The 25935-nt window shown below is 53.3% G+C and overlaps 1 protein-coding gene across 1 annotated transcript in view; it reads left to right on the top strand.

Moving 5' to 3' along the window:
• The window catches only part of CD6 (CD6 molecule), a 39761-nt gene extending 26783 nt beyond the window's left edge, over positions 1-12978 (top strand). The window contains exons 3-13 of the mRNA XM_055315164.1: positions 832-1182; positions 1810-2121; positions 2984-3286; positions 4448-4513; positions 6939-7079; positions 7404-7502; positions 8554-8676; positions 10346-10465; positions 10692-10946; positions 11249-11350; positions 12084-12978. Of these exons, the coding sequence (XP_055171139.1) occupies positions 832-1182; positions 1810-2121; positions 2984-3286; positions 4448-4513; positions 6939-7079; positions 7404-7502; positions 8554-8676; positions 10346-10465; positions 10692-10946; positions 11249-11350; positions 12084-12148 (1937 nt within the window). The 3' untranslated portion in view covers positions 12149-12978. The remainder of the gene's footprint in view (positions 1-831; positions 1183-1809; positions 2122-2983; positions 3287-4447; positions 4514-6938; positions 7080-7403; positions 7503-8553; positions 8677-10345; positions 10466-10691; positions 10947-11248; positions 11351-12083) is intronic.
• The last annotated feature ends 12957 nt before the right edge of the window (positions 12979-25935 follow it).

Genomic DNA, 25935 nt, shown 5'->3' with positions numbered 1-25935 from the left:
TCAATGCCCAAAGTGCCACTGCTACATTCACTATGTAGCAGTCTTAGAACTACCGTCTTTGAAAGGCCACTGATCAAATGTCACATACTCGTGGACAAAATGTTCAATGTACATTTCTAGGAGATCTGTTGAGAACAAGCTGAAGAATGCTTCGTGAGGATGGTGTGGTTCCATCAAGCGGGTCCTTGATTAGCTCAAAAGATATTTATTAAGCACTTACTCTGTACCAAGGTGTATGCCACCCTGGGGGTGCAATCCTGGTCAAAAACGGACAGGTGACTCCCCAAGGAGGGTGTCTGGGGAAAGGAGAACCACCATCCCAAGTAGCTTGTCTTCAGCCGCATCACGAATCCCATATCCATCCTCCAGGGCTTCAAGGTCATGACAGCAGCCTCCCCAGTAGTACCCTCAGAACAGCCTCAGAGGGGGAAACATGGCACCCACAGTACCAAGGAGGGCCCTGAAGCTAGGACTCTGCCTAGCTTTCACACAAGGGTGCTCCAGAGACAGGGGCAACAGGGGGAGATTTGTGGGGATGGGGCCCCTGGTTCTCCATCACTCCAAACCTAATGAAGGCTTCCTAACCTCTACAGTTGCCTTCAACTCCCCTCTCCTGACACGAAGGAGAACCAGGTCAGGCCTCAGAGGGGGCTCAGGGATGAACCAGCCCAGCCCCATTTTGCAGACCGGAATGCTGAGGCCCAGGGCCCAGTGGGGTATTGTCAAAGATAAGGTGGTAGAGCCCCTGGCCACGGCCCATCCCCACTCCCATCCCTGGGATCTGTCCTGTCTCCGTGGGTGGAGGCCTCAGCTGGAGTCTGGCACTTCCAGGGCAGCAGCTCGGGGTCCGCCTGGTGAATGGGAGCAGCCACTGCAGCGGGCTGGTGGAGGTCTGGTTCAGGCTGTCCTGGGAGCCTGCTTGCCGGGCGCTCTGGGACAGCCGCGCCTCTGAGGCCGTGTGTCGTGCGCTGGGCTGTGGCGGGGCCGCGGAATCCACCCAGCCCACCTCGCCGTCCCTGGAGCTGCCACCCGGGCCAGGTGCGGGGAACGCCAGCGAGGCCTTGAATGCCACTCGAGCCCTGGCGCCCGCCGTCCTGTGCAGAGGTGCCGAGTGGCGGCTCTGCTACGTGGAGGAGCGTGCATGCGACAGTAATGGGAGTCCGGCTGAGGTCACCTGCGCAGGTACGAGCGGACCACCACCTGCGCCCTGTCTGCCCTACCCTCAGCCCTTCAGCCATTGCCCCTCATTCCTGTCCCCAGCCCTGGCCACTGGACCCAAGCCTTACCCTCCGGCCTCCTCCCGCACTCCCGCCCCCAACCCCCACCACCGACACAAACATAGCTGGTTCCCACACTGCAGGATTGCAGCTTTGCCCCATTTCCAGCCCTGAGCAAGTCCTCCGATCGGGCCCCCAGACGTCTCCCCCTACTAGATCTCCAGTTTGTCTGCTCTGTCCCCAACCCGGCCCCTTGGGTCCCCAATCCTAACTGGGTCTCTGGTCCCGCACCTTCTCTCGCTTGGGACCTCTACCTCTGCCCTTACCTCCCATGTCCATAAATACGCCGGATTCTCAGGGGCCCTCAGCTTTGTCAGTTTCCTGCCCTCAGCTCTGCTCTTCCAGGCCCGCCCCCCAGGTCCCTAGCCCTGCTGAGTCCCCCACCTCTGCCCACTAGGGCCTCAGTCCTCACAGGGTTCCCCATTCCTGCCCACCGAATCACCAGCCCCTCTCATTGAATCCGCAGCCACCACCATCCTTCCCACCCCTCCCTTCCTCAAGCACCCACACACGCTTTCCCCTCCTTCCCCAGAAAACCGCGCGGTGCGGTTGACGGGCGGTAGCAGTCCATGTGCGGGCCGCGTGGAGATGCTAGAGCACCGCCAGTGGGGTTCAGTGTGCGACGACACGTGGGACCTGGAGGATTCCCACGTGGTGTGCCGGCAGCTGAACTGCGGCTGGGCGGTTCAGGCTCTGCCCGGCTTGCACTTTGCCCCTGGCCGAGGACCCATCCACCGGGACCAGGTGAACTGCTCCGGGGCCGAGGCCTACCTGTGGGACTGCCCGGGGCTGCCAGGAGACGGGTACTGCGGTCATAAGGAGGACGCCGGCGTGGTGTGCTCAGGTCAGCAGGCAGTGGCTTACTTACTGTGGGCCTGGGTGCCGGGCGGGATGGCTCCTGCCCTGCTGGTGCCAAGTCAAGTCCACGAGGGAAGATAAGACCCAGATAAGCACAGTCGGGGAAGGGAGTGATACGTGCCCCAAGAAAGGAAGCCAGGTGAAGTTTAGAAGGAGCTGGCAATCCAGAGTTAGAAGGATAAGCCTGCCCACCTCCTGGAGGAAGTGTGAGGGGGGTTCAGAGCAGCAAGAGGAGATGGAGGCAGGGAGCCCCTGAGGAGGCCATCATTAGTCCAGGCTATGAAGTTCTGGTCCAGCCAGGGCTTCCCTTTAATGTGCACAGGAATAGGGGTTGGGAGGTCTTGGTAAAGATAGATCTGATTCAGTAGGTCTGGGCAGAGCTTGAGATTCTGCATTTCTAACAAGATTCATGCCATGGTGACATTACAGGTCCAAGGACCACAGTTTGAGTAGCAGACATGCAGTGGCAGCCAGAGCAGATGGAGCAGATGAGAGGGGGACACAGATGCAGGAGGGAAAGTACACAGGATCTGGAGACTGATTGGCTGCAGGGTGTTTGCATTCATGAGTCTGGTCTGGTGGGGGTTTCAACCCAAAGGATTTTTTTTTAAAGATTTTATTTATTTATTCATGAGAGACACAGAGAGAGAGAGAAAGAGAGACAGGCAGAGGGAGAAACAGGCTCCCCGAGGGGAGCCTAATGCGGGACTTGATCCCAGGACCCTGGGGTTAAATGACCTGAGCCCAAGGCAGATACTCAACCAATAAGCCCCCCAGGTGCCCCCAGTCACCCCCAGCCAGAGGATCCTGACCTAACTCTGCTCCCCACCCCCACTTCTCCCCTGCAGAGCACCAGTCCTGGCGCCTGACTGGGGGCGCTGACTCCTGCGAGGGGCAGGTGGAGGTACATTTCCGTGGGGTCTGGAGCACAGTGTGTAACAGTGAGTGGTACTCACAGGAGGCCCAGGTACTCTGCCGGGCCTTGGGCTGCGGGACCGTGGCCAGAATACCCAATGGGCTGCCCCACTCCCTGCCGGGCAGGATGTACTACTCATGCAGAGGAGAGGAACCCACCCTCTCGCACTGCTCCTGGCGGTTCAACAACTCCAACCTCTGCAGCCAGTCGAACGCAGCCAGAGTCCTCTGCTCAGGTATCCCTCCTCCCACCCCCATCTCATCCCCTTCCCCAGATTTGCACCAGAAATTCCAACTGAATCCGAAGCTGAGGAACTGACAGCCCAGGAGACCACAGCTTGGGCTAGGTCAGGAATGACAACTGCTGGCATTAGAGACACTATTGCCCTTACTATGTCCGGGCAGACATGGCATTCTTTCCCACAGAGCCTTGACTCAGCCCCCAAATATTTATTAAGGCCTTATTATATGCTAAGAAGTGGTCCCTGTTGACTGGAATTGGCTCAGGAGATGAAGCCAGCTGCCATCCCAGGGCAGGTGATCATGGGAAAATAATATTGGGAGACAGAGCCTGGCACCCCAATCATGTGGCAGCCGTTGGGGAGCACCCCGTACCTCTCCTTTCAGCTAAGCCACACTATGAATTACATTCTACTGTATTTCACCAAATCTAAGGTGGCACCGATATGTCACACTTTTATTATTTTATGTTCCATAAAGGACAAAAATGCTGCCAAAATAAACTCTTGACATGTCATCAATTGCAGCACTCGATGCCATCACCCCAATTTCAGAAGTGCTAAAATGTGAAAAAGCCAAAGCATTAGGCCCAAAGAAACATGGTATTAGCCTCCCCATGGGGTGTTTAGGCACCTGGCTAGGGACTCCAGCTCTGCCACTTACCCATTGGGAGGCTTCGTTCAGTTCTATGAATATGTGGATGCTGATATGAGCCACTTCGCGGGGCAGCTGGGAAATCAAGTGATAGCCAACAAAGGACTTTGTGAGCTCCATCCCTTACCTGTCAAATGATTATGATACTGATGGTAATGTCAGCTTCCTAGCTCCCCGAGGCCAATGTGAAAAGTGAACCCAGGACTTAACAGAAAAGGGGATTTGTGGTCTGTAGCAGATTTTACAGAAAGAAGGGATACTTCCTTTTATTAGCCTCTTATTGTAACCAAAGAAACTTCTCAGCATTTAATCCATGAGATCCTTCTTATTGCAGGGGGTGGGAAAGGCAGGTTTCCTTAACTATATGGCCCACCCCCTTCCAATGGGACTATGCCCCTCACTCCAGGTCACTTGTCTGTCTTGTCCAGTTTCTAACACAAGGACTGGCACACAGTAGGTGCTCGGTGATATGTGTTGAGTACATGACTGGTGCTTTCTGACAGGCTCCCGGAGTCTGCTCAATCTGTCCACTCCTGAAGTCCCTGCAAGTATTCAGCCGATCACTGTGGGTGAGTGTCACTTGGTTCACGGTGTCTGAGAGAGGTGGATGCGTGCATGCAAGTGTGCATATGTGTGTGAATGCGTGTGCACACCTGGGAGAGGCCCAATGGTGTATCCCTCATCCTCCATCTCTAGACACTGGACTCGCCTCTCCCTCAGCCCCCACCCTGCCATGCACTCTGTTCTGTGGGTAGTTTTGCTCCTCCCCTCCCCTTCCTGCCACGTCAACTCCCCAACTCCCCGAATGGTACTTCATGGAAAGGAGCCCAGCCTCCTGTCAGATCCTGTTGGGCAAGAGATAGAGCTGGGGAGAGCCAGCACTGGTCTGGTCTGACACCAGCCAGTGGTAGGTGTGCCAAGAGTAACAGTCAGTGTGTTTATAATGTCCTGGGCACTGGCCCAGAGCTCTCCCCACACACTTTCCCAGCTCTGTAACGTTCCTGGGGTCCCCTTGGGGGAGATTTCCTTGGAGCCCTCACACAGAGAAAGAAGCTCAGGTTCAGAGGGTGAAGGCACAGCCAGCCAACGTGGGCTGGAGTGTGCACCCAAGGCTCTGAACTGTGCTTGGTCTACCCGCCACCTACGGATCACTGGCTGACTTCCAGGAAGACTCCTGAGGCTCAAATCCTAGCTGTGCTTCCTACTAGCTGTGTAATGGAGGACACCTTAACCTCTCTGAGCCTCAGATCCCTTGACTGTAAAATGGGGGTGGTGATCATGGCAGCTTTCTCCGAGTACTGTTGTGAGTCTCCAGTGAGTTTTTCTAAAGCACTTAGACCAGTGCAGAGTCCACAGTAAGCAGGGTCTGAGCATTAGTCTCATGATTATTGTGTATGGTTATGGGGCCCCTTGGTACTGCCAGGATAGCCACAGGGGCTGGTCCAAGTTCACAGGCTCTATGCTGTACCCCTGCTTCCAGCAGAGGAGGGTGGATGGCGGTGTGGGGATGGAGTGGGGGGCCACCGAGTTCTGACAGAGAACCTGGCAGTGGATGAGGACACGGAAAGGGAATGAAATACTGGGGAGCAAGTTGAGGGTAACTCCAAATGGGACCCAGACCCCAGCTTGCACACTGTCTCTTTCTGAGCTCAGGGCAGGGAGCCCACCTCCCAGGACCATACTCTAGCCCTTGGCCTAACAGCCCCACCCTCAGCCCTGTCCCTCTGGGCCTCTCCATTCACTGGTCTCCCCGTACCTCCCACAGCCCAGCCTCTCTCTTGCACTCATTTCCTGCTGCTAAGTCCAATTCCCAGCCTGGTCCACGTTGCCCCCTTTGCAGATGGAGAAGAGGGAAGGAAATGAGAACAGGGGTCATCTCGGGGGGAGGGGAGAGCAGACAGTGTCCCCAGCCAGGGGATCAGGATCTCATCCCACCGCCCACCCATCCATGATGCTGTCACTACCCTTTACCTAGCCCTGTGGCCTATGCACCCCAGGCTGTATACGCTGAGCAGGGGGTGGTCCCTGTCTCCTCTTCTGACCAGGGCTCCAAGCACCTGCCCCACAGCAGCCTCTGTCCATCCTTTGAGTTCTTCTTAAGCAGGGATAGGGCCAAGAGAGAGAAAACAGTAAGCCACACCAGAGCTGCAGGGGCTGCTGAGCTGGGAGGTCCAGAATCATGGCCCTCGCCCCTACCCTCAGGGAGGACACATCTGGTAGGAAGGATGTATCCAGGGCACAGAAAGAAATCTCACTCTCCTGATAGTCTGTTCGCTACCAGAGGTAGCTCTAAGTTACCGTCCCTGGAAAGCCAGCCTTAGTCTTCCTCCCTAGAGATTAGATGCCCCTTGTAGGGCCTCATGCCTGCCCGTACCTCCATCCCAGCAAGCATGGTGCCATATTGGTTTGAACCTATGTATCAATAGCTCCCCTTAAGGTTTGTGATGCTGATGTCATATTTGTATCCCTAAATGGGATACACAGTGGGCACTCAATAATTGTTGAACAGAAAGAGAGATCCCTGTGGGCTGGTGGCCATGGGAAAGTTTCCTCCGGTCAATTATTTATTCATTCAATATGCATTTCTTGAGCACCTACTATATACAAGTCACCTAAAAGCAGATGGCCATGTGGGAGATATCAGAAAGGGACACAGAACATAAAGACTTCTAACTCTGGGAAATGAACTAGGGGTGGTGGAAGGGGAGGAGGGCGGGGGGTGGGGGTGAATGGGTGACGGGCACGGAGGGGGACACTTGACGGGATGAGCACTGGGTGTTATTCTGTATGTTGGTAAATTGAACACCAATAAAAATTAATTTATAAAAAAAAAAAAAAAGCAGATGGCCAAATTAGAAAAAAAGAAGAGAGGAGGGGGGTAGATCCAGAAGGGAAGTGGGTGAGCTGCAGAGAGGCTGGAGAGGCAAGAAGCACAAGGAGAGGTCTACATACATTCTTCCTTTTCCCTCACTTGGGGCTCTTGTTTCTTTCCAGAATCTTCTGTGACCATGACAATGGAGGACTGGAAACCCCGGGAATTAATGCTCCTCATCCTCTGCATCACTCTGGGAATTCTCTTCCTTGGCTTACTCATCTCCATGGCCTTCATCTTCTTGAAAGTTAAAGGAAAATATGGTAGGTGCAGAGTTCTGGGAGTCACTGGAAAGGCCTAGAGGGGGAAAGAAGCTGGCCTGAGGTGTGGCCCTCTCAGGGGGATGTGGGCCTTGCAGGAGAGATCCAGCAGTGGCCACCCAGCCGTGGCCCCGGGTCACCTCCTGATGGAAAGGATTTTCCCAGCATGCTCTGCAGAAATGGCCCGTGGGAGGACCAGACTCTGTGCGTGTGTGAGTGTGTGATTGAGGGGGAAGTGAGGAGGAAGGTGTCTCAATGAGCATAGGACCGAGTAGACTGGGAGAGAGCAAAAAATGACCTGGAGAATGTCTGCCTCCCTTCCCTCAGCCCTCCCTGTTATGGTGAACAACCCACACCTACTCACCACCACCCCAGAAGGGATCAATAGCTATCAAGATGTCCCCATCACCATTTCCAAAGAAGAAGGTAGGATGTCACCCACCCTGGGGGTGGAGAGGGCTGGGGAGGCAGAAAGGGTATCCTTTCTGGAGGGCCAGTGGTGTTTAGGTCAAAGCTGTGCCCCAGCTGGAGATGAGACCTCGGGTAGCCCATGGGTGCCTGTGAGACCTTGAGCACGTCATGTCTCAATCTGGGCCTGAATGGCAGATGATCTTCCAGGGTAGTCATTCTGGGCTAGGCTTTGGGGTTCTAGAATAATACAGACTCTGGGCATTTCTCAGAGGAAAGCTCCACCCTGCTACTTGGCTGGTAGGTTTGTGACACTGTGGCCTCTTTCAATGGCCTGCTCCATCAGCCTTCCTGCACGGCCCCATCAAGATTTTCCTGGAACATCATTTTATTTGATATTTTCTAAATGAAAGAAAAATTGGATCGGTCATCCATCTTTTATAACACACGGATTTATACTTCGTGAAAGTCTCTTAGGGAACTCAGGCTTAATCACATTGCACTGTGACTATACTAAACCACCTTTATTTGAAAGCATTCAATGACAAGAAAACCGATACCAAACCCAGCTAAATGATATAAATGCTCTCTGTGCAAGGTATCCATGTGTTTAAGGAAGGAATATGAATGCAGAACCTGGCACACAGGTGAAGCACAGAGCATTTGCTCACTGACTATCATAGTCTAAGGGTTAAGAGTCACACTGCCTGCTTCTCTGGGCCCAGTGAGGACCCCCCCCCGTGCCTTAGTTTCTTCAGCTGTAAAATGGGGACGCCGACGTACCCACCTCACAGAGTCGTTACAATAATCCAAATAAGATCATGTTTTAAGTGTCCCGCCTGGCCTGTAGCAACTGCTCTATGTTTTGGAAGTAAGCAAAGGAAATAAGCCAATGGGCGGGGGGGAGCTTGGCAAACCCAGGCTGGACAGTCTGGTACAAGACGGGCGACCTGGGAGACCTGGCGCTGTCCCTGCCCGTGTGTCTGGCCCCCACCGTCTGCGCGCTCCTGCCGCTCCCTGCACCTTTCTGCCTGCCACTTGGCCCTGCCCGACTCTGCTCTCTCCCCAGTTCCCATGCTGCCCATCCAGGCGCAGGCCCCACCCCCCAAGGACTCGGACTCCAGCTCGGACTCAGACTATGAGCACTATGACTTCAGCACCCAGCCTCCCGTGGCCCTGACCACCTTTTACAGTGAGTGCCTGGGCCCGGGCTCCTGAGAGCCCCACCCCACCCCCAACCAGGGAGAAGATCCCGTTGGCTGGGGAGCTCCGCGGGGCCCACCAGATCACCCTGCATGCTGTCGGTGGAGTGTCCCTTGACTCAAAGTGGTCCTACGCTGAAGCTCTCCAAGTGTTTTGTGACCCTAGAGACCCCTCTGTGTCTTCAGTCTCCTTCCCTCCTGCCTTTGGCCACACAGGGTCTTAGGAAGGACTTGTCCCTTGACACTCACCTCCAGGGTGGCCTTGTCTGCGTGAAGCAAGGAAGTCCAGGCAAGAGACACGTTCAGACGCCTTCTCACAGGCTCACACCCCTTCTGTGCCCCCTCCTGCCCATCAACCTCACCCCTTCCCCCACCTTGCTGGGGAGCCCAGTTTAAACCCCCAGCTGGCTTTTCCAGCTCTCCTCCCTGCCTGCTGGGGACAGGAGGAGGATAGACAGTGCTTAAGGCAGGGCCCAGGCAATGCTGGACATTAGAGCAAAGAATCCCACAGCTATGGGGGACTCCCTTGGGAGCTCATCAAACATCCCCCAGCTTCCCTCCGGGACCCACCCTATGAATTAGGATGAGAGTTTGTGTGTCACCGGCGCCCCCAAACAATGGCATCCTGAGAAGTTGGCAGGGACCAGCCTTCCTCTCTCTTGCTGCTGTGTAGTCCCTAAGATGTTGCGCTCATCAACATGGTCCAGAACGGCTCACTGCCATTTCCACCTCCTGGACAGCAGCAGGGGGAGGGAAGACGAGGCAGGCTCAGCACTGACAGGCAGGGTACCAAGGATGCCCCCTCACTGCCACGCTCAGCCTTGCCTGCCACAGTCTAACTCCCCAGCTGCAGGAGAGGCCACAGATGAAGCTTCTATCCTGGGCAGCTGTGTGTCCAGATGAAGGCCAGAGGGTCTGTCCTTAGGGGGGTGGAGAATAGAGATTAGGGACGCTGGTCGTCTGTGCCTCACCTGCTGGACCAGGGCCTCTGTGGAAGGAGGTGGTTGACTGTGCTTCTGCCTTGCCATGCACCAGCATTTGGGAGCCACCAGGGTGAGGCATCCTTAGAACCTGAGGTTCTGCTCTCAGGCATGCAAGATGCTAGAACGAGAGTCTAAAATCCCATGACACTGCCAGTGAGGTTCTATATACCAGGTTTGAGAGCGCAGACTCCAAGGTCCCAGGTTCTCAAGTCCTTAAGATTCAACACATCCATATCACCTCTCCAGTTCTCAAGCAAAAGTTCCCCAGAGCCTAGAAGGCAGGGATTCCAGACCTCCGGGCTTCCACTCTGCCCTAGCTGGGGCACCATCTGCCCTCTTCCTGCCCACAGCCCCGAGGGCACAAGGAGACAGCCCAGGACTCTCCCTGTTTCCTTAAGCAGAAGGAGGGGTATCTGGGGCAAGGCACTAGGGTTTTGGGCAGAAGCAACCTCATCCCATGCTGGTTAAAGACTGAGATTCAGGACTGGCTGGACTCGGATAAGAGCCCGGGAGCTGATGGGAAATGCTAAGCCCTCTGTACTTCTGGGGTTGTCCTCCCACACTATTCAGCCCCAGGGCACCCCCCACCAAGTGCCAAGGCACTGCAGCCCTTCCTGTAGGCTCCAGGGGCGAGGAGGTAGGTCTTCACCCCTCCTCACCACCACTCTGCTTGTAGATTCCCAGCGGCACCGCATCACAGATGAGGAGGTCCAGCAGAACCGGTTCCAGATGCCCCTCCTGGAAGAAGGTGAGGAGGTCCAGCAGAACCAGTTCCAGATGCTCCCCCCGGAGGAAGGTGAGTCAGGCTGGAGAGGTGCATGGAGGCAGTGATAACGATGTCAACCTTGACTCCAGACTTAGCAACTCAGCTCACCTTGAGAAATGCCAACAGCAGCCCCCCTCGATAGATCCTTTCTGATTTTAACATTCCCCTTGGCCATTAGTTCTTTCTTGGGTCTAATTTAAAGCCCTCTTGCTGCATTGCTGCTTCTTTCCTCACCATTCTCCCTTTCCTGGGCCAGGACTTGAAGAGATGAACGTGTCCCAGGTCCCACCCATTGGTACTGGACACTACATGGCAGACACCCCCTCCCTGGGCTCTCAACACCGCCCAAGGAGCAGCAGTGAATCCAGCACATCCTCTGGGGAGGATTATTGCAATAGCCCCAGCAGCAGGCTACCTCCGTGGACCCCCCAGGTGTTTTCTGCAGAGAGGATCCCCCACCTGGAGCAGCCCCCGAACCTGGAGCTGGCTGGCTCCCAAGCTACTTTTTCAGGTGAGCTGGGCCCAGGAGGATCCCATGTGTGCTCCAGTTCCCATCCTATAGCTGACCTGGCTGGAGGAAGCATACAGCTGGAAGCCCTGAGCCAGGCTGAGCTCAGGATTCTAGCCCCAGCTCTGTAGCCACGTACTGTGTGAGCTTGGACAAGTCTCCACCCCTCTCTGGGCCCTCACTTCCTCATTCATGGTCAAGCCAGGAACTGGAGTCTTGTGAGTCATGAGGGCTTCCCAGCTCTGGCAGCTCTCAAGCTGGCTGTCTCCAGGCAGAGAGTGATTGGTTCTCGGGCTTTCCAGCAGGGCCCTTGGCTGATGACAGCTCCAGCACTTCATCCGGGGAGTGGTACCAGAACTTCCAGCCACCGCCCCAGCCCCCCTCAACGGAGCAATTTGAGTGTCCAGGTACCAGTGGCAAGGGAGGTGGTCCTGGAAGGAGGAACAGACAGGGAGCAGGGGGCGGATGAGAGGGGGAACTCCAGATCCTTTGGATTCATTAGCCCAAGAAGAAAAGTAAAGGTTTGTTGTTATTTTTTTTAAGATTTTATTTATTTATTCATGAAAGACACAGAAAGAGAGGCAGAGACACAGGCAGAGGGAGAAGCAAGCTCTCTGCAGGGAGCCCGATGCAGGACTCGATCCTGGATCCCAGGATTGATCCCTGGGTCAAAGGCAGATGCTCAACTGCTGAGCCCCCAGGCATTCAAGATTTTTTTTTTGTTTTCGTTTTTTAAACAAACAAGAATATGAGGAGGTGGGAAAAATGGATGTGGACGGGACAGAGAAAGATCCAAAGAATGCCTTGAGAGGAAATAAGCTCCCCATTAGTGGAAGTATTCAAGCAGAAGTAGCCAATGGCCCCTTGGGGAAGACTGCGGTAGCAAGGGGAGTGCCAGCACTCAAGTCGCCCATCATTTCCTGTGCAGGCGTGGGCACTACAGCCCTAAAGTGCACAGATGAGGCTGACATTCTAGCAAGGGAGATGGTAATGAGCAAGATAACATGATGGGAGTCTTGTCGCTGCACCCACACAGCATCACATGGGAGGGCTGTGGACTCAGACCCATTCAGCTCTGTCCGATGGGCCTGGAGAGACAGTGACCAGCCTCCCCCTGACCCGAGCCTCCCTGCCACACAGGACCTCCCACTCCCCGGCCTGATTCCGTTGACGGCGAAGACTATGATGACATCGGAGCAGCCTAGGCTAGACTCAGCAAGGCTCCAGGTGGCTCCCTCCTGCTGGACTCCTGCTCTACTCTACCTGCCCCTACTCTCCCACCCCGTCCTCCCGCATATTCCCCCAGGGGCCTGACAGGCCTCCTCTGGAGAGACGCAGGGAAAGCCCTCACCCTGCACCCACAGCTCCATCTCCATCCATCAAACGGAAGCTGCTGGCACAGCCCTCCCTTGGCCCCAGACAGCCCTGAGGTGGAGGGTGCTGCCTCTGAGAAGTAGTGAGCTGTCTGTCTCAGGGATGAACAAGCGGCCACCTTTCAGCAGACTGCAAGAAGGTTTGAACATAATGACTTCTGAGACCCCTTCTGATCCTTGGGTGTCTGTGCTTTAGTTCCCTGAGTCTCAGGTCAGGGCCTGGTGGTACTGAGCGAGCAGAAAATGGGCCCCATCCCAGTGCCCCCCATGTGCGGGCTGCTAGGCTGCTGTTGCTTTGAGAGGTGGAGTCTGGGGCTGAGGGTGGTACACCACTGACCCAGGTTGGCAGCCACCTGGGCACTTAGGATCAGCCGGCTGACAGCAAGCAGGTCGACCCTACCCCTAGAGACCTGGAGCCAATCAGGGCACCTCCCTGCTCTGCAGGGACCATCCCTGGACACAAGGTCCTGCTTCTGAGCTTCCCGTGGCATACAAAGACAGCCCTAGCCCAGCTCCCCCAACGACCCAGAGTTGGGCCCCAGTCCCTTGGGACAGAAGCACAGAGAGGAGCCCCTGTGTCTGCTAGCACCGTTGGGGGCTTTCCTGAGGAGCACAAGCACACGCAGCTGACTCACCCTGAGCACAGACATGTGCAGGCAGCCTGAGGGCTCAGAACCAGCTTCTAGTGCCCAGTTCTGAGTATTCTGAGATTAAAGTAATTGCTGAATAAAAACCCGTGCGTGGAGTGACGAGTCCTTGAGCTCTTACAGTGCCCAGACCTGTGTGTGCCTGTGTGTGTGCCTGTGTCTCTGTCTCTGTGTGCTGGGTGAGGGCAGTTCTATCCATCAAGGGGGAGATGGGGAACTGGAAACCATGGCCCGGCACTGTGAAAATTGCTAAGGATACAGGAACAGGAGGACTCAGGGCCTGCCCTCCTGAAGGAGGTGGACACAGAATGTCTGTGAGTTCAGCAGCCTGCTCCCCCTCTTCTCTGCCCCACTTGAGCCCTGACTCAGTGGCCCCATAATTTCAGAGACAGGGTAATGTGAAGGGATTTTTTGCTCAGAGCCACCTGACAAAGAACTGGCCGCAGCCTGGAAGGAAGGAGTTGGAGATGAGGCTGAGGAATACACAGTGGGGATGGGGTGTGGGGCGGCTTCATACAGAGGAACCCTGCAGCTGCTCAGAGGCTGGGATTTTAGGCTGCTGCAAGGGCCCCTGCCCAGATCTGCCTTCTGGGTGAGGGCAGGGGGTCGGGTTTCCTCTGAGCCCTCCTAGAGCAGGCAGGTGTTGAAGGAGGCTGGGCTGCAGATCCTTCCCAGAAGGGCTGAGTAGGGCCTGTTCTCCTTTCACCTGTCCCAAGACGGAGAGTAAGCTAGCGCTCCCCAGGCAACTGTCACAGGATGTGGTTGCGATTGATGGCCCCCTCCTGACCCTCTGAACCCTCCCCAGCAGGCGGGGGATTCTTAGGGGAGGAGCCAGTGCTGGGGTGAGCCCGGACAGAGCCCCAAGGTGGTTTGTGAAAGCCTTTTTTATCAGACAGCCTGGGTTCAAATCCCATATCCTCCCTGTGTGGCCATCGGCAAGCACTCAACATTTCTGAGCCTTTGCTGTAAAGTTTGCCTGTGAAGGGGGCATGGCAGTAGTAGACACTACACAGGTGGTTGCAAGCATTAGAGAGGTTTAGCAATGAATGTTCTCTCTCAGGAGAGGTGAGAGAGCTCCCTGGAAGGAGGAAGGGGAAAAGAAAAGAGCCACCAATCCCCCAGGTCCCAGCGCCCTGGTGCTGGTGGAGGCAAGCATCTTGTCCCACTGTTATCTTTCAGATGAGGACACTGAGGCCCGAGAGGGAAAGGACTTGTCCAAGGTCACTCAAAGTTAATTGCCAAGTCACAACTCGGCCCTACGCCGCCCCCCCCCCACCACTCTCTAGGGCTTAGACAGGGAGATGGTGGCACCCTCTGAGTTCTCTACTCTTAAGAGACCAGGCATTATCACTAGTCTCAAGGATCTGGGAATGGAAATACAAGATGTTATATGGATGGGGCACTGAATTGATTTCAGAAACATCAATACAGGGGGAGGGGCTACATAGGAGCACGGAGGCACTGTAGCAATTTTATGACTGCAAGCCCGTGACAGAATGAACTGGGCCTAGGAGAGCTCCTGATCCAGCTGGAGGGAAGGAGACATTCATCTGGAAAGACCTTTGCCGGGGATAGGAGGGCAGGTGGTGATGCCTGAGCTGGGTTGTAAAGGATGAGTAGTAATTTGCTATCTAGGGGTGGGGAGGAAAGGGCCTTCCAAGTCAATGGGATGGCATGAGCAAAGACAGCACAAAAAACCAGGTAGCTCACAAGGTAAAGGGTGGTCCAGCCCAATAAAAGAAGAGGCTGAGGGCAGTCAATTCTCACACCAGCTCTATGTGGCAGGTAAGAAAACATAGGCCCAGAGAAGTTAAGTAAAATGGCCAAGTCACACAGCTAAAAAAGAGGCAACTTTACCGGTTGTCCGGCTTCAGAGTCTGAGCATTAACCATGGCACTTCCAGTGGACACCTGTTCCTGTTCCTGGGCCCCTGAAGCCACACTGCTGGGCACAGCCAGAGCCCCAGCCTGGCCCTGGGATCTAGAGACACCAGCCTGTCTGTCCACCAACAGCACAGGCACCTGCTGGGTGTGCTCAGGAATGGAAAATAACTCACTAGCTGGGCACTTACATGGAGCCATGCCCTAGCTGACCCCAGAGCAAGAGAGGAGTGAAACCGAGCCCTTTCCTTGGGACTTGAAAGTCTCTGGGGCAGACACACAGAAACCAGCGCCTGCAGTACACACCGGGAGAGCGGTGGCAGTGATGACGGCAGTGAGCGGCACTTGCTATGCACCAGGCATATGTTATTTCACATAATCCTCATAAGAGCTCTCAGAAAAGGTATTATCCTCCCTGATCTATAAATAAGGAAATGAGATCCAGAGGCAAAGTGACTCGCCAGGGGTCACACAGCTTGTCAGGTCGTAGGTACAACTTCTCTACCTGACTCCAAAGCCCCGTGTGAAACCACTTCACTGCACAGTGGGACGCATCCTGGGCACACTTAACCCACATGATCTTCAGTGTATCTGCTCAGCTATGAAACAGAAAGAAGAGGAACAATGGAGCCTGCGGTCCCCCTCAGTGAACAAACACAGAGGGAGGAGAGAGGTGAGAGGCCCTGTTTCCCCAGACCCTGAGAACTCTGCACCGCCTGGGCATCTTGCCACTTTAGTCACCAACAACTAAACGTTTTCACGCATGGCAGGCCCGAACACAAAGCCATCACTTCGTCTGGGCGATCCAAGGCTGGCAGGAGAACTGTCTGGCTGGACACAGCACAGGACTCAGATACAGGAGGCTTCCTACGGGAGCTTGCTTTTTCTCTCCCTCCCTCCCTCCCTCCCTCCCTCCCTCCCTCGCTTCTTTCCCTCCCTCCTTCCTCTTTCTTTTCCTCCTTCTTTCCTTTTCTGTCTTTTAAACAGTAAATGGGCACATGGCTCAAATCTCCAAACCACATACAAATGCACATCGTCAAAATCTTGTTACCCACCCATCTGCCCTCTCTCGTCACTCTTCCCCCTCCCTGGGTAGACAGTATTGTTTCTCTGATGCAAACATAAGCAAATACTAATATCTCTTGCTTCCCCATGCCCCTGCTTATTTTTATACAAGACGGGGGTCCTTCTACCCACACTCCTAGGCTCCTTGCTTCTTTTCACTTCTCAAGGCATGCCAGAAAACTCTCCGAAGGGATTTTCAGAAGTAATACCATGTTCGAGTTTCATCCCATGTGCTACCCAAGCACACACCCTCTACTTGGCGTGCATCTCCGACACAGTGCTCCAGAGGGCTGTGTGGACAGAGGGGAAGCAGCCACTAACTCTGACAGACTCTGCTGGGGAAAGCAGGACAAAAGAGAGAACAAATGAGTGGGCCATTGAAGGATGAGGTAGGAGTTCACTGGACCAAAAAGAGAATGAAGGGCATTCCCAGTGGCAACATGTGCAAGCACGGTACAGGTTGGTTGAAGCCTGGGGGTGGGGGGCGGACTGGGGTCCACACGTGGGTAAAATGCCAAAGAGAATGTCAGAGGGTCTATAACTTCCGCCGAGGGTTTGGTTGTCATCCTACAGGCACTGGGGAGTCCTGAGTAGTTTCTAAGGCAGGGAAGTGATGGGACGAGACAGATACTCTAGAAAGATCACTGCTGTGAGGTGAAGGCTGGTTAGAGGGAGACCAGTTGGGGGGTCGTCGCCAAGCACCAAATGCCAAGACTGGGGGTGGAGAAGGATCTCAGGATGTGGAGAGTGATCACATGTAGAGGGGTGACCTCCTAACATGGCAGCCACAGCGATAAGATGACAGTGACATGAAAACAGCTTCCTTTCCCTGTACTTACTATGTATCAGGTGCTCTTCTGGGAATATTCCAGGTTCTCACACATTAAGGTTCACAGCGGCCCCGTGAGCATTATCTCCACCTCACAGCTAAGGAAACCAAGGCTTGGGAAGATCCAGACCTTCGGCAGGGTTGTCAGGGGGTCATGGTGTGGCCAGGCCCTGGCTCCCCCTCCACGTGGCCCCCTGAGGTGGGAAGAGCCACTGCAAAGGCTCGGGTCTGTGCTTACTGATCTGAATGCCCAGCCAGGAGGCCACACCATTTATGCTTCAGGCCTCACAGCTCATCTTCATCCTCCAGACATTGGGGAGAGCTCGAGGGAGAAGGCCAGGAGGAGGCTTGGCACGATTATCCAGGGGCTCATCTCTGTTCCACACCCCAGGCTACAGCACGTGGCTCTAAGGCCACTCCCAGGGGCACGGGCTTGGGCTTTCCTGCCCTGGCTGGGCGTCTCCTATGGGCACCCGACATTTTCCACTAGAGATCTCACCTCCAAAGCACATCTGCCCAGCCCTGCTCAGATCCCCATCCCTGGTGGCCACCCCATCAACAGGTTCTGCTTCCACACCCCACCCTGCCCTTCCTGAGACCCTCTCCATGGTCCTGGAGGTGGGCAGGGGTGGCCAGAGCCCCGCGTGGCCGCTCAGTGTAGCCTGCCCCTGCCCATAGCCCGAGACCCCCGCCCCACCATCCTGGCTTTGTAAAGATGGGATGGAGTCTCCAAAGTGGGGAGAAGCAGGGGAGACCCATCGAAGAAGGGATGAGTTCAAAGTAGCCTCAGTGGAAAGTTCATCTCCCACCACATCCTTCAGCTGTTTACCAGTTTGACACGGTTCTGGCATCCTGACATGAAAAGAGGCTCACCCCTCACCAACATCATCGAGGAAGGACAGAAATAGCAGCAGAATAAGACAAAGAAGAGGGAGACGGAGGTTGGGGTGGGCTGGGAGTGCGTGAGGAGACAGGGAGGGAGGCAGGTGGGAGGCAGCATATCCTGTAGCAGACAGAGGGAGAGACAGGCCAGAAGAGGCCGACTCAAATGTTGGAGAGGATGTGGAGAAAGGGGAACCCTCTTACACTGTTGGTGGGAATGTGAACTGGTGCAGCCACTCTGGAAAACTGTGTGGAGGATCCTCAAAGAGTTAAAAATAGACCTGCCCTATGACCCAGCAATTGCACTGCTGGGGATTTACCCCAAAGATTCAGATGCAATGAAACGCCGAGACACCTGCACCCCGATGTTTCTAGCAGCAATGTCCACAGTAGCCAAACTGTGGAAGGAGCCTCGGTGTCCATCGAAAGATGAATGGATCAAGAAGATGTGGTCTCTGTATACAATGGAATATTCCTCAGCCATTAGAAACGACAAATACCCACCATTTGCTTTGACGTGGATGGAACTGGAGGGTATTATGCTGAGTGAAGTAAGTCAACCAGAGAAGGACAAACATTCTGTGGTCTCATTCATTTGGGGAATATAAAAAATAGTGAAAGGGAATATAAGGGAAAGGAGAGAAAATGAGTGAAAATATCAGTGAGGGTGACAGGACATGAGAGACTCCTAACTCTGGGAAACCAACAAGGGGTGGTGGAAGGGGAGGAGGGTGGGGGGTGGGGGTGACTGGGTGACAGGCACTGAGGGGGGCACTTGGCGGGATGAGCACTGGGTGATACACTATATGTTGGCAAATTGAACTCCAATAAAAAAAATATACAAACAAAAAACAAAGAACAGAAGAAGCCGCCTCTCTCCCTTCCCCTGCGCTGGGAGCTGCCCTAGTCCCTTACCCATCCACTGTCACTTAACCCTCAAGGGCTCTCAGGGCAGCAAGATATTCCCATCTCCCTTGCCTTCTAGGTAAGAAAAGCAGAGCCTGGAGAAACCATGAAACTTGCTCAAGGCCACCCAGCTAGGGCCCGGAGGGAGCCCCAGCCAGCAGGGATTCCACATGTAGGCAGGAAGGAGAAAAGGGAAGAAGATGGGCAAGTAGAAGGCTGGAGACTGAGACGGGACAGGCTGGAGGAGGCCCAGCAAGGATCGAGGGTTGGAAACGTCTTCTCTTAGGGACAGAGGGTGGCTGAAGGCAGGTGCCCTGTCCTGGCTACCTCCCCCAGACTCCTCCTGACCCCTCTCACCTACCCATCCCCCAAGTGCAAGAGAAAGGGGGAGTCATCCTCCGGGCCTTCATTTCCTTCTGAGCAACCCCCTCTGTTACAGGGTGTCCTGCCACCGCCACTGCCCCCCCCCTACACTGGGCAAGGGGCCAGGCCCACCTCATCCCCCTCCAAGTCTCTTGCAGCAGGGAGAGAAAAATGATCCACAAACACATTCCCCACCTGGGTCTATGGGCCACACTCCGCTCTCCCTGGGGGATACAGGAGCAGGGGTCATACTTCCCTCTGAAGCCTCCTGTTTGAGGAAGCATGCCCAGCCTTCCTGTGGGCCTTGCTCAGACACCTGGGCCTGACATGAAGGTTGCTCTCACCTGAGGAGGAGACGCTAACACGACTGGAGTCAGCAGCCCCCAACTCTTCTGAGACACAGTGATACCTTTTGTCACAGGTCCATGACAGCATCCTTTTGACCTGTGGTCCCTTCTGCACCAGCACCCCAGCTTCCCATGGCTCACCCCATGTCCTGCTGTCACTCGCATCCCTCCCTCTTTCTGGGAACCTGCAGGACCCCCAGGGTCACACCCACACTCCCCCTCTGCCCAGAGCAGCCCCTCCCCTGGAGAAGGCCCCAGTGGGGTCTTAGATCACACAGGCCTTCATGACCTTCTGTCCCCAGGCCATCCCCCCTGGGGACAGTTAGTGTGGGACCTGACGTAACCTGGCCATCCTGCTCCTCTGGGTGCTGGGGAACACTCCATAGTGTGGGGGGATACAACAGCATTGACCGAAGCTGCCCAGTAAAAATCCTGAGCTACCTTCCCTCTGGTTCCAGAGAACTCATCTGTCCTATCCATACACAAGTCTTCTTGCTGCTTTGTTGAGCTCGTTTCTTCATTCTCAATGTTATGGGCTGTTTGTCCCAGGACTCCTGTCCACTTCCAAGCATGCCTTCCTCCCAGCCTCTGCCCAGCCCTAGGGAGGGAGCCCAGACCCTGATGCCCTGCCCAAGCCTGAGCTTCCACCCAGCCGTCTAGAATAGCTTCTGTCTCACCATTTGATCCACAGTCTTTCACCTGGTGGGATGAGGAGCCAGGAGCAGACGGACGTTGATTTAAACCAACATCTCTCAAACTCCAGCTTTCCGTGTGTCTTCTTGGTTTTGCTCTATCGGTGGACTATTTGTTCTTCGGTTACTTAATCCAGGTGTACCTCGCTTTATTACGATCTGGTTTATTGTGCTTTGCAAACACTGCGTCTTAAAAATCTCAGTTTTCGTGGCAACCCTGCATCAAGCACGTCTCTCGGCGGCACTTTGCCAACAGCATTTGTTCACTGTATCTCTGTGTCACATGTTGGTAATTCTCACAGCATTTCATTATTGTGATAGTTGCTGTGGATCTATGAGCAGTGGTCTCTGATGTGACCATGGAGATTGTTTTGGGGCTCCAGGACCCATGCCCAGGAAAGACGGAGAACCTTATTCATACATGTTGTGTGTGTTCTGACTGCTGCACTGACCAGCAGTTTCCCGCCTCTCTCCCTCTCCTTGGGCTTTCCTATTCCCAGAGACACAACAATATTGAAATCAGGGCAACTAATAAGCCTACGGTGGCCCAAAAGTTCTGTGAAAGAGAGTCAATCAATGCGGTAAACTTTATTGTTGTCTCATTTGAAGAACTTGACAGGGCCACCCCAATTATTTTTTTTTGAGATTTTATTTATTTATTCATGAGAGAGAAAGAGAGAGAGACTGAGGTAGAGATACAGGCAAAAGGTGAAGCAGGCTCCATGCAGGGAGCCCGACCTGGGACTCGACCCCAGGTCTTCAGGATCGCACCCTGTGCCAAAGGCGGCGCTAAACCGCTGCGCCACCCGGGCTGCCCAAAGGCCTCCTGAACTTTCAGCGACCACCATCCTGAGCAGTCAGCAGCCACTGACATCGAGGCAACACCCTCCACCAGCAAAACTGATGACTCACTGAAAGCTCAGATGATGGTTAGCATTTTGGGGCAATATTTTAAATTAAGGTATGTACACTTTTTTTTAAAGATAGAATGCTGTGGCACACTTAATGGACTACAGTATAGCACAAACATAACTTTTCCATACACTAGGAAACCAAAAAGCTCACTTGGCTTTATTTGGATATTCACTTTATGGTGGCGCTCTGGAATGAACGTGCGATAGATATATCCTACGTATATCTGTAGTTCTTCTCTAAAGGGATCCATACTTTTTAAAACTTAAATATATTGTAAAATAAATATCTAGCCATTTTACAAAATATCTGGCATGGGCTTTTCAAAAATGCTAGTATTACAAAGTACAAAGATCCAGGCACTATTTCAAACTAAAGATGCTAAGGAGATCTGGCAACTGAATGCAGTGTGTTCTGGGATTTCCTTTTGCTGTAAAGGATATTACCAGGGCTGATGGTGAAATGTGAATGAGGTCTGCAGATTAGGTGGTAACATTTTATCAGTATTAACTCCCAGATTTTGATACATGAACTATGGTTATATAAAAACAAATATTCTAAAAAAAAAAGAAAAAAAAAAACAAATATTCTGTGGGACGTGTTAGAATATATTTCCGGTTCAGGTCATGATCCCGGGGTCCTGGAATCGAGTTCCACATCGGGTTCTGCAGTCTCTGCCTCTCTCTGTGTCTATCGTGAATAAATAAATAAAATCTTCTTAAAAATTCTCTCTTTTAGGAAATGCACACTAAAATATTGAAGGATTTAGGAGTAAAGTGACAACCTACTTTCAAATGGTTCAGAAAATAATCTCTGGGGAGTGTTGGTAAGGGAGGGGGTAGTCAAGTAGTAAAATATTAACCCTGGAAGATATTCAGAAATGAGGGATATCCAGAGATTCTTTATATGATTCTTGCAAATTTTCTCTAAGTCTGAGATTGTTTTAAAATTAAAAATGGGGACCCCTGGGTGGTTCAGTCAGCTGAGCGTCTGCCTTTGGCTCAGGTCATGATCCGGGGGTCATGGGATAAGCCCCACGTTGGGCTCCTGGCTCAGTGGGGAGTCTGCTTCTCCGTCTGCCTCTGCCTGCTGCTCCCCCTGCTTGTACTCACTCTCTCTCTGTGAAATGAATAAATAAAATATTTTTTAATTTAGTTAATTAAATTAGTTAATTTAACTAAATTAAATACATTTAAAAGTGAGCCCAGAAGCAGGCACACATTTAAAAGAAATATGTTGTTATAAGGGGAAAAGCAGTGTCATTTGCTACAAATTGAAGGTAATTCTTTCAAAGCAATGCCACTGCTCTTGATACATTAGTCCCCTGAGTGTGAGCCTTTACTCCGTACTCTCTGGAAGGGAGTCTCTGTGTGCAACCCTCACCTCAGAAATAGGGCAAGTCCGTTTTTATGTCCTCTCCACAGACGGAGCAAGAAATACTTGTGTGTGTGCTCACCTGTGTGTCAACAAGCCTACTTCCAGCAGAGCCACCTGTATGCGTGTGAAGGCAAACACGAGCTCACAGAATGCCCCCAACTCCAGGCAGTACCATTGGGTCATTCAAACCTTCTCCTGCCAGCCGTGGGAAGCTGGCTCCCTCATCTGCTGCCCATTTCTTTGGCTGCTTGATTCTATATGTTCTTTTTCCTTCCTAGACTTTCCATATTTTCTCCATGAAGGCTGGACATTCCTCAAGGACAGAGCCTGAGCTTTGTAGTTTTTTTCTGTCCTCACCTCCTACACGCCAAGATCTAACCAAATGTCCTTAAGCAAAAGCAACATAACCGATACATTTATGAGTGTCTATGATGAGCCATTTTCTCTGCTCATCTCTGGGGATGCAAAGATGAGTAGGACGTGGTGCTGACTCTCCCGTTGCTCCTGCTGCCCATAAATGCTCATTGAACATTAAATGAAAGATCTTGGCTCCTGCCCAGCGTGACAAGACTTCCAGATCACAAGTAGAGGACCACAGGATAAGGAGAGACAAACTGCCTTGTCAGCTCCATGCAGGTAGAGATTTTTGCCTATTTGTTGTATCTTCAGTGCCCAGAGAAGAGTCTGGAATACAGTTGGTGGTCAATAAATATTTGAGGAGGGGAAGGAGAGAGCAACCATGGGAGAGAAGCGGGAAGGAGAATAGGAGGGAGGGAGTGACAGGAAGAGGAAGAGGGGAGCAGTCTTTGATTTTGTGTGAGTACCTTTCAGACCCTTGCACTTCGCGCGTCACATCCAGATCCTTCTAAACATCTCCTTGGAGCAGCGTCGGAATCGCCCATATCAGTGGATAAATGAGAACTGGAGCTACTACTGCCTGCCACCCACCTCCCGGTGGTGTTTGCTTGTGCCCTGGAAAACGGAAAAGGCTCGGTTGCAGTGAGAACCAGTGTCAACCTTAGTCACCCAGTATAGTGAAGGCAAAGGAGATGCCCCTGGCCCCTTGGCTCAAGAAGCTATCAGGAAAACCCTTGCCTGGTCCTGGGGCCCTTCTTGCCAGCCCATGTCATCATTTCTCCCTGTCGCTGGGAAAAGATGGGATGGAGATGCCTGACTAGATGTTGAGTCAGGTGCAACAGGCACACGAGCCCTTTGAGAAACAGAATTCTACAGCTTTTACACAGCATCGGAAGGCCTCTGGTTAATTGTCTCTCCATTTGAAAAGTAGGCTTGCTGGTTCCTTTGATGCGTGTTTCTATAAATAGAGAGTGCTGCAACCTGAACATCTGTGTCCCCAAAAGAGTTTTTTTTGAAGTTGTCAAGGATTGTCATTGTCATCCCTTACTTCTGCCCCAATTTCAGACCATGAAAGGGTTCAGCCTTGCTCCTTGCCTGCTCCCTCATCCCCCCACCACCTGCCAGCAAGCCGCCCTCCATGGGACATGCCTGGTTTTCTTTTTTCTTTTTTCTTTTTTTTGTAATAAATTTATTTTTTATTGGTGTTCAATTTGCCAACATACCATGCCTCATTTTCTGAGGGTCCCAGACCCACCCTAGAGGCATCCTTTTGCTGTCACTGAGCCCCCATGCTGTAGGGAGGCATTAGCTGGAAGACCCCCCTCATGCAGGCACAGAGCCCGGAGTGAACCGTGAGTGCTGCCTCTGAACACCAGAGTCCCTGGGTATATTACTTCTTAATTAAGCAAGATGAAAAGATGAAACAGAATTCGAGAACAAGGCTTTGGGGCCTGGTCAGGAAGGGGGGGATCATCACACACTCCAAAAGCAGAAAGAAATAATTCTTGCATATCTGGGGTTTAGAATGAATCCTCCTCCTCGCTCATCTCCTTTGCTTTTGTTCCATCTGCACCCTGCTCCTCCTTCTTGCATGTTTGCTCTGCACCAGGCACTTGAGGTGCCTGAGTGATCTGGACAGACATCTGCCCCGGCCACTGTCACTGCCTGTGTCTCCTTTGTATGAGTCTGGCCAAGGGCGGGATTCAAATCCAGTGGTTGAGCCTCTGCCTTTGGCTCAGGTCATGATCCCAGGGTCCTGGGATTGAGTCCTGCATCGGGCTCCCTGCAGAGAGCATTCTTCTCCCTCTGCCTATCTCTGCCTCTCTCCCTGTGTTTCTCATGAATAAATAAATTAAATCTTAAAACAAACAAACAAACAAATAAACAAACAAAAAAACAGATCCGTGGCGTGGAAGGCCAACGGACTGCCACCTGCCTTGACAGGCCACATCAGGGGCTGGACGCTGTGAGGATGGCCTCAAGCCGGCCACAGTCACAGCCACAGTCAGGGAGCGTGTAGCAGGGAAGACACACAGCAGACCGTCGCTAATCTTCCTGTAAGGGGAAAACACCTACACAAAAACCGGAAAACAGTTGCAACAATATTATCAGAGCCATCTGAGCCGCCACCCCCTCCCCAGGGTGGCGATCAGGGGATCTAAGCATCTCCTGTCTGAGAGGCTTCCTCAGGTGGGTGGAGGGGCCCTCAAGATGAGGCAGTTACCCCGGTAAGCCCCGCCCACCCTTCCAGAAGCATCCAGAAATGGAGTGGCGGGCAGCACCTCCGACCCACCAGGTAACCAGCCCCAATTTCACTTCTCTTGTCATCAGGAAATACTTCCAGTTTCCAAGTCACGAAAAGAGGGACACCTTGAGGATGCCTGTGAGGTGGGGGACGAGGACCTCACCTGGGAGATGAGGAAATTGATGCTCTGGGGACCTTAGTGACAGGCCCGCTGGCCACATGGGCAGCGCCAGAGCAGAGGCACACCCTGGGTCCCAAATGCAGACTTGAGGCTCTGCCCTCTCAAGTGCCTCAATCCTGCACCTGGAGCCCAAATTTGACCTACAGAAGTGCTCATTGAGGCCAGCTTGGTGTTTTTAATTATTTTTTAAACGAACTGCCAACGTTTGGAAATCAGGAGATTTCACATTGAATTCCAAACTTCTGGCTACTTTTGAAAAATTGGAAATGTTGACACCCCTCTCCCCCAAGTGTCAACTGGCTACAGTCAGCTGCGGGTGGAGCCAGAGAAGACACCTTTTGAGATGGGACAGGGCTGCTTGTCACCCAGGCTGGGATCCTGTTGGCACTGGGTTCGTCACCCCCTCTCCCCACTCCTCAAGGCCTGTCCCTCCCCAAAAGCCGGCGGAGTCATGTTTGACCCATGGGGAAGCAGAGCATGCTGGTACTGGCTGGGGAAGCTGGGGCGAGTCAGAGGGAGACCCTGAATGCCCAGCACTCCCTTCCTTCTGCTTTTTTGTGCTTCCCTCTGTCTGAGACCCCACAGCACAGACCCCCAGAGTAGGTGGGACATTGCACAGGATCCTTCCAGGGGATCTGAGGCAGGAGGGCCTGTTCTCGGTCTGCACTCCCTGCACACCCAACACAGAAAGGGGGGCTTTCCACAGAGAGACAGCGGGAATGAGAAGCACCTACCCAGTCCTGCTTGAGCTCAACGCTGTTTCAGGTCTGTTCTGTGCCTGACCTTCCCTGAGGCCTCCCCAGGAAGTCTGTGGGCTGGGAGTAAACCAGAAGTGGCCTCTAGGGAAGCTGGTGGACGTTTGTTCCTGGACAGTTTGATTTGCCCAAACCTTTGCTCACAAATCCTGAGATCAAGTGATGCTGAAGAGCCCCCTTC

The sequence above is a fragment of the Nyctereutes procyonoides genome, unplaced genomic scaffold, assembly GCF_905146905.1.
Source record: "Nyctereutes procyonoides isolate TBG_1078 unplaced genomic scaffold, NYPRO_anot_genome, whole genome shotgun sequence".
Lineage (NCBI taxonomy): Eukaryota > Metazoa > Chordata > Mammalia > Carnivora > Canidae > Nyctereutes > Nyctereutes procyonoides.
Note: the sequence above shows the minus strand (reverse complement) of the source record. Positions and strands in the feature narration are given on the sequence as shown.